Source organism: Mchenga conophoros, linkage group LG1 (assembly GCF_057382185.1).
Source record: "Mchenga conophoros isolate Kocher_MC1m ecotype Shallow Benthic linkage group LG1, M_conophoros_male_GT1.1, whole genome shotgun sequence".
In the NCBI taxonomy this organism is placed as follows: Eukaryota; Metazoa; Chordata; class Actinopteri; order Cichliformes; family Cichlidae; genus Mchenga; species Mchenga conophoros.
This window is the reverse complement of record NC_140526.1, coordinates 25,590,037-25,602,573: the sequence shown is the minus strand read 5'-3', so window position 1 is coordinate 25,602,573 and position 12,537 is coordinate 25,590,037. Positions and strand designations below refer to the sequence as shown.

General features: G+C 41.7%; 1 protein-coding gene across 1 annotated transcript; it reads right to left on the bottom strand.

The window, feature by feature from the left end:
- Positions 1–1,806: 1,806 nt before the first annotated feature.
- adprhl1 (ADP-ribosylhydrolase like 1) lies at positions 1,807–10,149 on the bottom strand. Its single transcript, XM_085271896.1, has 8 exons — positions 9,516–10,149; positions 8,151–8,315; positions 6,780–6,905; positions 6,452–6,592; positions 6,228–6,355; positions 6,002–6,134; positions 5,752–5,917; positions 1,807–4,393 (listed from the first exon to the last, which is right to left on the bottom strand). The coding sequence occupies exons 1-8, from the start codon at positions 9,727–9,729 to the stop codon at positions 2,317–2,319; spliced, it is 3,150 nt and encodes a 1,049-aa protein (XP_085128022.1). The 5' UTR covers positions 9,730–10,149; the 3' UTR covers positions 1,807–2,316.
- Positions 10,150–12,537: the final 2,388 nt, after the last annotated feature.

Sequence of the window (12,537 nt, the reverse complement as noted above, 5' to 3'; positions counted from 1 at the left end):
CTGTGATGTCATCAAACCACTCTTCCTTCTTATGGCTGTGGTAACCTTGATAAAAAAAAAAAACTGATTTCCAGGAAGGCCTTTCAAAACAACAATAATATTGTTGTGACTGTTTAATGCAGCTCTTCTACCTGGACCTATTTTTAATATGTCATGTCATAGGAACAGGCGCTGAGTCATGACTATTTTTGAATCTGTGGACAGCAAACGCAACGACAAACAAGCAGCAGTCATAATAATTTGACCCAGGCTGATGATGACAGAAATTCCTAACCAAAACAGCAGCCAGAAGTATCAGTATGTGTTTGTGTTGCATGACTGAGTCTTAATATTAGACATTTAATGGATCTACATTAAAGACACACCAAATTTGTAGTTTTAACTATTCTCAACACAGTAACAATGAAGCTACGCTCTTTATCACCAGTAACTCTGAGGGTAAGCCTTGAGGTGTACAGGAAATGGAACAGGTTAGCCTCTATCCTTTCTACAACAACCTGTCTAGTGCTGTGATAAAGTATTTGCCCCCATTATTTTTATTATTATTTTATTATTTGTGTATTTGTCAAATTTAAATGTTTCCAATCAAGCACATTTGTAATATCAGAAAAAGATAACCCGAGTAAATATAAAATGTAGCTTTTAAATGATGATTTCATTTATTAAGGTGAAAAAAGCTATCCGGACCTACCAGGCCCTGTTTGACTGTTCACATCTCTGTATATACTACTTACTCTTAGTGCTTCAAAGTTACCACACTTTTTTCTTTCTTGTCTGAACAACCAAAAGCAAATACTTTTTAAAGGTAGACCTAAATAAAAATACAGGCTACTCTATGGTTAGCCATATAGAGTGTGCATTTGCAGCAGTTCAGTTCTTGTATCAGCGTCTTCACATGGGAACAGGAAGAATGAACTGAACAAGATTAAACCACCACATTTTCAGAACAGACTCTGATGACCCTGAAACGTTCATATGAGGGCATGTGTTTGTGCCCTTGGTAAGTTAAATAGGTAAACCATGTTAGTCTATGTCAAAGGGCCTTTGACAACCACACAGCTTAAAAATAACAATAAAGAACAATTTGAGTTTGCACATGTCCTTCAGTGATGGAGCACATGATTTTTACTGCTTAGCTAAAATGCACGAAAGAAAGTACTTTTTGACATTTTTAACATTTCAGTTTTTAATCATTTTGAAATTGTATTTAACCTCCTAGGACCTGGCACATATGTGGACATCACATTTTGGGACGTCTAGACCAAAATACTCTCTACAAGGGCCTGATATGCACTTAGGAGGACATTATGCCACTGTTCTATCAACATCTGAAACGAATCTCCTCATATGTGGATCTCATTTTTCTCAAAAACAAATTCTGGTAATTCTTTGTTTTTACATTCTTTAGGTCCCAATCAGCCCAAATAGCAATGAGAAATTAAAAATGCATGCCATAAAAGAGTTTGGGTCTTAGGAGGTTAAAGAACACTTTGCCCATTTTTCTAAAATAATATAAATACAAAACTTTACAAACATGTCACCTACCTGGCTAACAGATTTGGACAGCACTTTTGCCTCCCTCTGTCTCAGTTATACTCAACAATCTATACAAATGAATGAATATTATTAAGATGCACTATTAAGGTTCTAAGAACTTCATTAACCCAGTCAGCTGTATTTTGCTGTCGGTGACCTGAATGACACACATATGAAAATGGAAAATTTTGATTTTTAGAGTTCTGCTCCTGTCCTGTTTTGCATTTATTTAGAAAAAAAAGAAATGAACAACCTAGATTCACTAACATATAATACTGTGTTGTTTCATTTTATTCATGGACAAATAGAAGGGATATTGCATTAAAGGGGTATTGCATGTAAAATATGTAGACAGAATACAGTTAAACTTAAACAGCAGTGTGTACTGTACAGTTCCTGAACATTTCATTGAGCACATTTACAGTAAATTCAGTCAGACCACAGCTTCAGAAAGAAAAGCAGTTTAAAGACAAATGAGTGTAACATCAGTGTTGTTTGTCTGCGCACAGATTTAAATGGCAACAACTCAACCATGACACACATTTGGTCTATCAGTAAAAATGTTAGTATTCTTGGGAGGGATATTGTATGTTGTAATATACCATAAATATGACAGAAGATACCCAACGGCACTAGACTTTGACTTTTTCCTAGTTTGTATGAGCCTGTGGATTGCAGCTAATTTGCTGTTTATAATATTAATTGAATAATACTAGTTACCTGGTGGTTCATTTGTAAGTCAGTATTGTCAGGGCAAACTGAAAACATGAATTTATCAGTCTAGAACGTGAAGGTGTCAGTAAATCGTATAACTTTGGGTTTATATGTTTGCTTGACTGATGGATCCCCGTAGTTGATTGTCGTGTACTTCGGTCTCTGCTTTGCATCCTCTCTCTTGTGTTGAGGTAAAGTTACAGCAGAGACCTGACTGTCTTCAAACGTTTCCTTACTGGCAGCATCTTCTAAAAGTCGAACGCTCTGCATCGTACTTGTGCCTTTACTGTCCACTGGTTTTGCTGCTTTTGTTTCCTCTTCGACCTCCCCGTCTCTTTCTTGTGATTCACCCTCTGCTGCTGTTCCTCTTCTGTGTGTAGGGAGGCTGATGCCATTACGCAGGCTTGGGTTAGTGTCTTGAAAGTTCTCCAGCGTCTTTAGTGCAGTGCTAAGAGCAGCCAAAGACGTATCAGATTGCGTTGGTGGAAGTGGATCGATAGGATTTATGATTTGTGGGGGCAGAGCTAATTGAGAGGAGGGATTATTCTGATCGGGACCTTGTTGATAACCAAAACTGTAAACACGTGGGATGACATACCTGGGCAACCTGCTTTGAACTGCCATAGGTCTTCGGGGATTTGCTTCTATGTTGTGATTGGTGTCGATGTGTGCGTGTGTAGAAAATTCCTTCATACTGGGTTTTGCATTGCCTTTGGTTATAGCAATGGAGGATTCACCTGCAGCTGATTCACTGAGAGACTGTTGCACATCTCCACCAGGACTAGCTGTTGTTATCCTCGCTGTCTTGTCCTGTTTTGGGCATTCTGAACTATTTGGACTGATTTCCTGCTCTAACTGCTCAAAAGAGGAATCTACACACATGGACCACACAGGAGAGCAGGTCCTGATTGTCACCACATGCCACTTGAGTGGAAACTCTACCTGAGGCAAGAGCCTGTAAGGTTCTGGGAACGACCACTCTGTCACAGAAGCTGAACAGAGCAGCTCTACATGTGCATATTTTAGTCTGTTGTTGCTACAATGTTCTTCATCATCACATTCTTCCCGTTGGACGCTGAAATCATAAGCTTGAGCCTTCACATGTTTTAATGAGCAGCAAACCTCATCATCTAAGCTCTTCTCTCCCATTTGCTCTGCCGTCAAATCTTTTCTGTCACCCGAGTGTGAGTGTGCCCGATCTTTCCTGTCACCCTGCACATTTCTAATTTCATCTTCTTTCGGCTCCGGCCCGAGAAGAATTTGATTCTCTGTGTTTGGTTTGTGGACACTTTGGACGCCCTCCTGTTCTCTTTCAAGAGAAGCTACCTTGTCTTTTACATTAACTGCCACTTTGACTCCTTGAGAACTCCTTTCATGAGAAATCTTTAAATCACTTCCCTGACACACAGTGGCCATGGTCTCGAACTTCTCCATAATGGAAGATAAGAGGATCCCTCTTCCAATGAGTCTTGGTTTGACCGGCTGTTTATTCAGCACTTTCTGCTCTTTTTGCTCAGCCATGGCAAACTTGGCCACCATATCCTTCACGCCGCCTTCTTTCTTCCGTTGTCTTTTGGCTCGTTCCCTCTTCTGCGTGCCATCCTCGCTGTCTCGGTTCATGTTACCCAGCAATCCTCTACTGCAGGGGAGAGTTCCCACCTCCCTCTGATGGGTGATGGGAGGTTTGGGTGTGGATCTTATGAATTTGGACTGGAGCAGCTGGAATGTGGTAAGGCGTCGGGGTATTAAGTCTCCTGCTGTATGATTTCCTTTGTTTCTTTGCGTCTCCACCCAGCGCTTTTCCGAGAGGTTTGAACTTGTCTCAGCAGTTTTCCCTCTGGTTATTTTTTCTGGTTCAGGCAGGTGAACAATTTCACAGTTTCTCTGAATTTGAGCCATTTTCACTGAAGACTCATTTCTTGGTTCAGAACGATGTTTGTTTCTTGCGTTTCTTTGTGATATATTATCTACATCTGGCTTTTCCGAGTTTCTATTTCTGGTGATCCACTTGGGCAGATCCTGTGTCAGGTATTGCAGGAGACTCTCGAGAATCCCACGGAGCACCGGACGGCATTTTGGATCTCTAATCAACTTCTTCAACATACTGGCATCCGGGATGTTAGCAGTTTTCTGAGAGTTTTGTCTACAGAGAATAGAGGACATGTAAAACCACCACTATTGTTTAAGCGCAGTCGTTACAGCAGAGAAGGGGGGACATTAGAGTTAGCTTTAAGGGAGTAATCGCCAGAATAAGTGCTTTAGAACTGCATGTCTTTGATTTCATGTTTTATTTCACCAGCAAGCAAAAGAAACCAACAACAAAAAAACAATACTTTTGCTGTAAATGGGAGTTCCAGCAGTCATTTTAACCCCGTAGCAAAATGTCCAGACTGGTAGCAAAGCAGCATGAATTAGATAATTAGTTCAGGAAACTGTGAGGGCGATTTGTGTAACAAGAAGGAAGTCTGATAGAATTATGAAGCTGTGCATCAAATTAAGGCGACAAAGAGAGCTGGGCACTTTACGTGTGATATAACTACACTTTAATTGTCACGTCATTTTAATATTAACTGTGTAGAGGTGCTTTGACAATGTGCTGCTGACAAGAGCATCAATAATAATCACGGTATTAGAACACAAAATTAATATTCTATGACTTAAAAACGTTAAAATCATCCCAACCACATCTCACATGCGCTAAAAATACATTTAATCTGGACTAAAAAGTACATAGTTCATGTTAAAGCAGGTTATAAAATAACCTTTTTTCCCCCACTGCTCTGTCATTTCAGTATAATTGAGGCATGTCATTAGTCGTTAGTATGTGAGGTACTAGAGTGCTGTGAAAAGAATATTTGCTCCCTTGTGACCTCCTGGATGACTCGTTGATGCGCTCTTGGAGTAATTTTGGTAGGTTCTGGGAAGGTTCGCCACTGTTCCAAGTTTTTTCCATTTGCGGATAATGGCTCAAAGCTTGTTTCGTTGGGATCCTAAAGCTTTAAGCTTTGTAACCCTTTCCAGACTGATAGAAGTCTCTCAGCTGTTTCTTTAGTGTTGCTTTCTGAGATCTTTTAGCCTACTTCACTTTCTCGGACAGGTTCTATTTAAGTCATTTTTTAACAGGTCTGCCAGTAATCATGCCTGTGGTTAATTATGATTCAACAAGGGGCCCAAATACTTTTTCACACAGGGGAAGCGTCAAATACTTTTCCATGGCACTTAAGGTGTTGCATTACCATCAACTGAATATTAGACTGACAGATAACAGACAATCCCACACAAAGCATTCCTCTCAGCTTTGTACGCTGGATAGTGTGACCCATAATAAAAGGTTATTCATGACAGATCTGCAACTAGATCTGTACATACTGATCCAAGGAAAACCAAGGATAGCACGACAAAAGTAGTAAGGAGGAAGCAGGCTACAACTTAAAACTACTAGAGTGATGTGCAGAGTCGCTGCTAGCCAGCAGAGTTCAGGCCAGTGAATATCAGGATTACTTGTCTATGCATTTCTCTGCAGATGATGCCTTGAACAGCGCCTCTCCCAGCTCCTCCAGACGTTCTCTTTTGTCCACATCCTGGTGCAGACCTGGGGGAACCTGGCTCAGGCCGTGCAGGAGGCCATAAAGACATCCCGCAATCAGGCCCGTGGCTTCACTCTCACCTATAATTAAGTTACAAAGAGTATGAGTTACACTAAATATCACTTTCATAGCACTGTGAAGGACCTCAGAGCTGTAGCTCACACCTCCGTGGAACATGGCTCGTTTGCACAGCTCAGCCCAGTCACTTCCTGCGGCCAGAAGAGCGTCATAGGCAATCATGGGGGCATCGTGGCCTCTCCGGCCTGCGCGGCCCTCTGAACTCCAACGCTTGTACATCTGTACTGACAGAAAAACAGAGTTAACGGGCATGCAACATGCCTGTTAGGAACTATCATCTATTGGCATGAAATTCTGAAAGAAAAGCCTTACTTTGTCTGTTTCCTCAGCATCATAGCGATCAGGGAACAAAGCTTTGTTGTGTCCCTCCTTATCAATCTCTCGCTCTTCAAGGTAAAACTGCCACTTGGCCTCAAAGTAGAACCAGTTTTCCTGATACTCTGCATTAGAATACACATTCACACATCAACTTTCACAGACATTTGTGCACATATTAAATGCTTTTTCTTTCATACCACAGACAGGCCCGGCCTAACCTGCCATGTGCCGTATGGTTTTCCTGCAGTACTCCGCAGCTCGTGTGATGACCTTCAAGAGCTCACGACCCCATGTCACAAGAGGTTTTCCCTGGATGGCGTAGGATGCAAATAGTGCCGTTGTCAGGGAACCTAGAAAGCCTGAAGCCACAAATGAGATCACAAGACACTTCGCCTGATCAGTCTGCTGATAGCTCAGGCTCACCAGTTACATCCATAATAAATTTGTGTTCTTGCTGCTAAAATAGAAATACTACGCAGTCAAACAGCAGCTTAATTATCTGCCTGTGACAGATTTCTTAGGATTAGAAGCTGTTAACATCGTCACCTGTAGGGTGGTTGTGAGTCATTCTTCCAGCTTCAATGCTGACCTCCACCAAGCTATCTAATCTCTCTGGTTGCCAGTATCTCATGCCCACACACATGGCCTTGGAAGCTGCACCGAACCCAGACCCTGAACATGGAGACATGTATCCAGATACACGTTTCTGTACTGTATCAACCACTGTGGTCAGAAGTTTACGTACATAAGCTCATCATGGGTATGAATGTCATGGTACTTTGAGGCTTTTAATTTCTTTGAACTGTTCTTTGTCCAAGGTCAAATGATTGTACAGCATGTTTACTAACTTTAAAAAAAAAACTGGGTGCACAAGTTTGGACAAAAACCAAAATAAATTCAATCTACACAGGGTCAAATATATATAAATACACCCCCACTAATATTTTGTTAAGTGTCCCTTAGCGAGTTGCATCTCAACAAGTTTTTGGCAGCCGTCAACAAACTTCTGGCATATTTGTGTCTGAATATTTGACCACTCTTATTGGCAGAATTCATTTAACTGTGCAAGATGTTGATTTTAGGTGAAGTTGAAGAATTTGGAGGTAGTTCTCCTTCGTTCATCCACTTTGTGCAATGTACTATTATTCCTGGGAGGAACAGCTCCAGAGCATGATGCTACCACCACCATGCCTGACAGTTGGTACAGTGTTCTTACATTTGTCCTTGTCATTGTGGTCAAATAAAATTTTTCTCCAGAAGAGATTTAGCTTGTCTATGTGGACAGCTGCATATTTTAGTCCAGCTTAAAGGTGTTGGTTTTGGAGAAGGCACTTCTTTCTTGGTCTGCACCCTTTCGATCACAGGCGATGTAAAACTGGCTTCGCTGTGGATGACGAAGCTGGTGTTCCAGCAGTTTTCTGTATCTGCTAGGCTCGAGCCTTGGTGGTTCCTTGTATTTACATACAGTTGCTTGAACTGATGATCCTGGATTCTGCAGTTTGTTTTAGAAATATCTCCAAGAGACCTTTTCAGCTTGTATAAATCTTCAGTTCCCCCCTTTAATATCTTCACTGAGTTCCTTGGAGTTCCCCATTGTTTTGAGTATTGGTCAATCCAGTGAGTCCTGTCAAATAAATCCTTTTTATTCTCACAAAGAGAAACTACCTGTTACAGTCAACCATGATCACTAGCAAGAAGTTAATAGACCTTGTCAAGTTTAAAGACATAAGTGAGCCTGTATGTATACTTTTGACCCTGTGTGAATTACAGAAAATAAATTCAAACTTACAATCATTCCAACCTGGAACATTAGAACAAGAAATTATTACAAATCCATGATGACTGCATGTGAACCGTATGTGATCATGAACTCTAAAATACAATTTACATATATATATATTTAAAATCTCCAGTGACCTTTTTCATTGAAAGGTGTGTGCCAGGCAAGCAGAAAGTTGTAAGGTTTGAGATGAGCACAGTTCTCCACTGTGGCGGGATCAGGGACTCGGCCCTGGAGAGACACCACGGCTTCAACGTAGAGACGCACCAGCTCTCTGTACAGGTCCTCCAGACACCAGTAATCTGGAAACACACACACACACACAAACCCCCGAGTCAAAGTCATTCATGCCTGGCGTGGAAGATGAGCTGAGTGGTGCTTTGATGAGCTAAATTTAGCCTCAGCCTGCCACACTGCTGATTAGCAGCGGTGTGCATGGAGTCACTTCCACACACTATGAGGTCAACTGGGAGCCACAAGCAGAGCCCGCAGACAGTGTGCTAGAATCTGTGGACTGTACATGTGTGTGTGTGGATTAGAGAGTGTCCGTGTGGACAGAGAAGAACCACCTTTTAGTCAGTGATTCATAACTTGTGATGAAGGACTCAGACCTTCACTCATAAAGAAGTCTGTCCACTCCAATGCATGTGTGGAAAGAAGGTGCTGGGAAAATATGAACTATTTTCTTTCAGATTTAATTTTTACTCACTGCTTTAAAGAAGACTGTGTAATGTAATTACTTTAATGAGTAATAATTGCTGTAACATTTGCTTTTACTTTGTCCTTGTAAGTCCAGTGACAGGGCAAACATTGAGAAGCGCAGCATACATTACACTCCATGTGCTGTTATCTGGCTGCTGTGTGTATGTGTGCATAAGTGCATATGTGCAGGCATGTTGGATTGTTGCTAAATAGAGCTTGCTAATCTCAAAATATGTCATCACCATTCTTTCTCAGGACCACTGTCACTGGCTTTGAGCCACATCTGCAGGCACACATGATACCAGCAGATTACAGAGGAGTCAGGCCTGCTATTGTTCCCGACAGCGGAGCAGAGGACAGGCTTTTCCAAAGTAGTCTATTTTGGACTCTTCTGTCCTGGAAACTTCGAGCCACATTGCGGGAGCTCAAGAGGGCATTTGGGTGAGGGCCTGCATAGTAAGGTTCCCGTTAAGATTTTTGTCTTTGATCCCCCTGTGGCAGAGATGGATCAGGGTATGTGAGGTTTTGTCATTCAGTTTTGATTTGCCAAAACGTGATTAGCAGCTTCCTTTGCCCGTATAGAAGCAGCTATTCTGGTCCCTCTGAGCACAGAGAGATTAGAGCCAGTCTGAGCAGGCCAGATGCTACGTGTCTATTTTTGCATCAAATCAGGGTTGCGTCCGTGAACACAAAAAGACGGACCATTATTGGTTTTCTGTGAAGTTGGGTGTAAAATATGTGTTTTTATCTTGATCAGAATCACAATCATAAATCATAATTGTCATTAATCCCAAACATACCTGTTACAAGTGCTTCTGCTGTGGTCATGTGCATCAGCGCAGCATCACTTAGGGGCCAGTTATCAGGATCCAGTTTTAGGGCCGCCAGTCCCCCCAGAGAGGCCAGTTCCTCTTGGATTATCTTTCCCGAGGTGCACCTTTCCCAACGGCCCTTTCTGTAGCCCAAGGCATCTCCTGCAGCACTTAAAACCATGGCTGCCTTGAATTTCTCCATGCTGCTTTTTGATCTGGGTCCTTTTAGGTGTACTTTACTACCTCAAAAAACAAGAAACAGATCAAACTTTCTTCCCCCAAAACATCCTAAAGAAGTTCAAAAAGCTTCTCCAGCTCTCGAGGTTTTTGTCAAAACTCCCATTTTCCTTTGTTCGTGACACATCAGAGCTCTACTGCCTTCCCCATCCTCGCAGCTCTCTTGTAGTTTCTCATTAGTTTCTAGCAGACAAACTCTTAAGGGCGGGCAAACACGAAAGCATCGTGTTATCAGCCTCAGCTTCATTGAGCTGGGCGGTGGTGAGTGATCAGGTGTCTCCTAAAAAGGCAATCCCCCCGGTACCAAAGCCAAAAAGCTGGGTGGCTTGGTGTGGAATGGTAACAGGGGCCGGACACACTGGAGAAGATGCTAATGTGCTGTGGGCTCGAGTGCAAGCTTGTCAGCTGGTGCTGGACCTTGTTGAGAATCCTCCTGTCCCATGAGAGAGGAGTAAGAGGGGAGCATCAGTGACCCCCTGATACCATATAAGCTCAAGAGCTCAACACTTTAATCCCTCCTTCAGTGTTTTAAGCATCTTTATTCATCACCTCCTCTGACATCAGCAGCTGATCTATGCTTCAGTTATGTGCACTGGTAGAGACCTGTTCTCAGTTTCTTTAATCCCTACTTGGTTAACTGCAAATTACACAAATGTGCCACACCCAACCCTTATTTACATTCATCAGCTGCCCTTATTATTATACTCAGAGTAACACTAGACAAAGCATTACCAGAAGAACAATGATCATGATGATATACAGCAGGAATGCAAGTTGATAAGAGGCAACTGTTAACAAGTAGCCATTTTACATACACTCAAACATGATGGGCAACTCGTCCTCAGCAGGAGGATGTTTTCTCCCCTCCCATTTCCTGCTGATTTTTTTTAAAACATCTCTGAAATCACTGTGCTGGGTTTGTGTTAAGTGCAACTGGACATAAACAACTTTTATATAACACAAATGTATTATTATTATTATTATTATTATTATTATTATTATTATAAATTGGTATGTGTTGTTCAATATGAGCTGAAAGAACTTTTAAAAAAAAAAGTAAAACAAAGAGGCATGGGATCATTTCACAGTGGGGTCATCGGATAGTTTGTCCAGCAGAGGGCACTCCGACTCCTCTCCAGCACATTACCAATGACATCATTTTCCCTTTTTCAATAAAACTTCAATGTTCATAGTTCTCAAGCATTTTGCCCATCACCATCTAGCTGTTTGAAAACTCTGAGGGGTAAATATACAAAGGTCACTGGATCAAGGCAACTGTAGTTAATTAAAACTAAACTAAAATCAAAAACTACAAATAGTTGTGAAAAAAACCCACCTTTTACAAGATTGTTAAAAACAACATGCTTTATTGACAACATTTATCAAGAAAACAATGTTCGGTATGCTTTTGCAGCAGAAACATTACTCTGTAAATACCTGTTTTCTTGCCAGCAAAAATAACACTGTCTTAAAGACCATGACCACGTGCGACTAGAAACAGCCGATCGCACATTCGACAACTAAAAATGCACTGAATGTAACAGAACACTAAATACTGGAAGTTGTTTTGTCACTCCTGAACCACAGGTGTTAGATAACAGCCACCCTGGCTGACGGTGGCGATGCTGACAGGACGGAAACTTTGTTATTAAAGCAAGATGTCTAACTTAATTACAACGGCAAACACTGTGACGCAATAATCAGTCTGGAAGTGAACCCACAATCCAGTCCCGATTTACCTTGAACTTAAAAAAAAAGAAAGAAAGAAAATGATACATTCACACACATACCACCACAGTTTATGAGTGACTGTGTTTACATAAATATGAGCATTTCCAACCAGGTTGTCAAGTTATTTCCCCCTGTAGGTAGCTGCAGATGCAAGAGAATTACTATCTTTATTTCAGCACATGGTTTAACTGAAGTGACAACACATGACAGAACCAGAACTGACAAATACAGGAAGCCGCACAGCTCACCCTGACTGAGGAGAGGGTGACGGGGACCTGAGCTCTGGTACCTTCTGCCTAGGGGTGCAACGATATTCGTATCGATATTGAACCGTTCGATACAGTGCTTTCGGTTCGGTACGCATATGTATCGAACAATACAAAATTTGTAATTTATTTTATCAACTTTCCTTCTGATGATGCTGTCTGTGTTGAGCGCTCAGTGAATCTGCGTTCGACTACTCCGCCTAGGGTTGACAGTGCAGCCTAGGCGGAGTAGTCAAACGCAGATTCACTCGTTAACGTGTTGGCCGTCTAGCCCCATGCACGGGGCGATTGGCGGTAGCTCGTTAACGGAGATTTGCCGTGTTGTGGCGTTAACGTCATTTCAACGAGATTAACCTGAAAGCACTAGTGGGAACACAACGAATATGACTGCACATTTACGCCAACATCATCCTAGTGCAAAGACAAGTGGAAGCAGAAAAAAAACAAGCAAGCATGCTACTAACTTTAGCCGAGTCATTTAGACAGCTGTTTAATATGCTGCTGAGAATATAGCCCAGAAGAAGCGGATAGTATAGCTTTTATTTTGGAAAGAGACATTTCTCTGTAATAAACTCTCTTTTCCAAAGATGAGTGATTCCTCAATCAGATACAGGGCTCGCAATATCGCTAGCCCGACGTCCCGGGGCTAGCGATTTTTTCAGTCGGGCTACCAAAATCTATCTCTTCCCTGCCCGTCGGGCTATTGTAGGAAGGAAAAATATATGTCAATGCTTTTGCATTCTTTCGGAAATGTAGCTGGGTAATTATGTCATTGG

Excerpts from the sequence above, each read along its gene's own strand:
- adprhl1 (XM_085271896.1), bottom strand. The coding sequence starts at position 9,729 with ATGGAGAAATTCAAGGCAGCCATGGTTTTAAGTGCTGCAGGAGATGCC. Across the intron at positions 8,316-9,515 it reads AGCAGAAGCACTTGTAACAG|ATTACTGGTGTCTGGAGGAC; the intron begins GTATGTTTGGGA and ends GTGTGTTTCCAG. Across the intron at positions 6,593-6,779 it reads GACTCACAACCACCCTACAG|GCTTTCTAGGTTCCCTGACA; the intron begins GTGACGATGTTA and ends TTGTGGCTTCAG.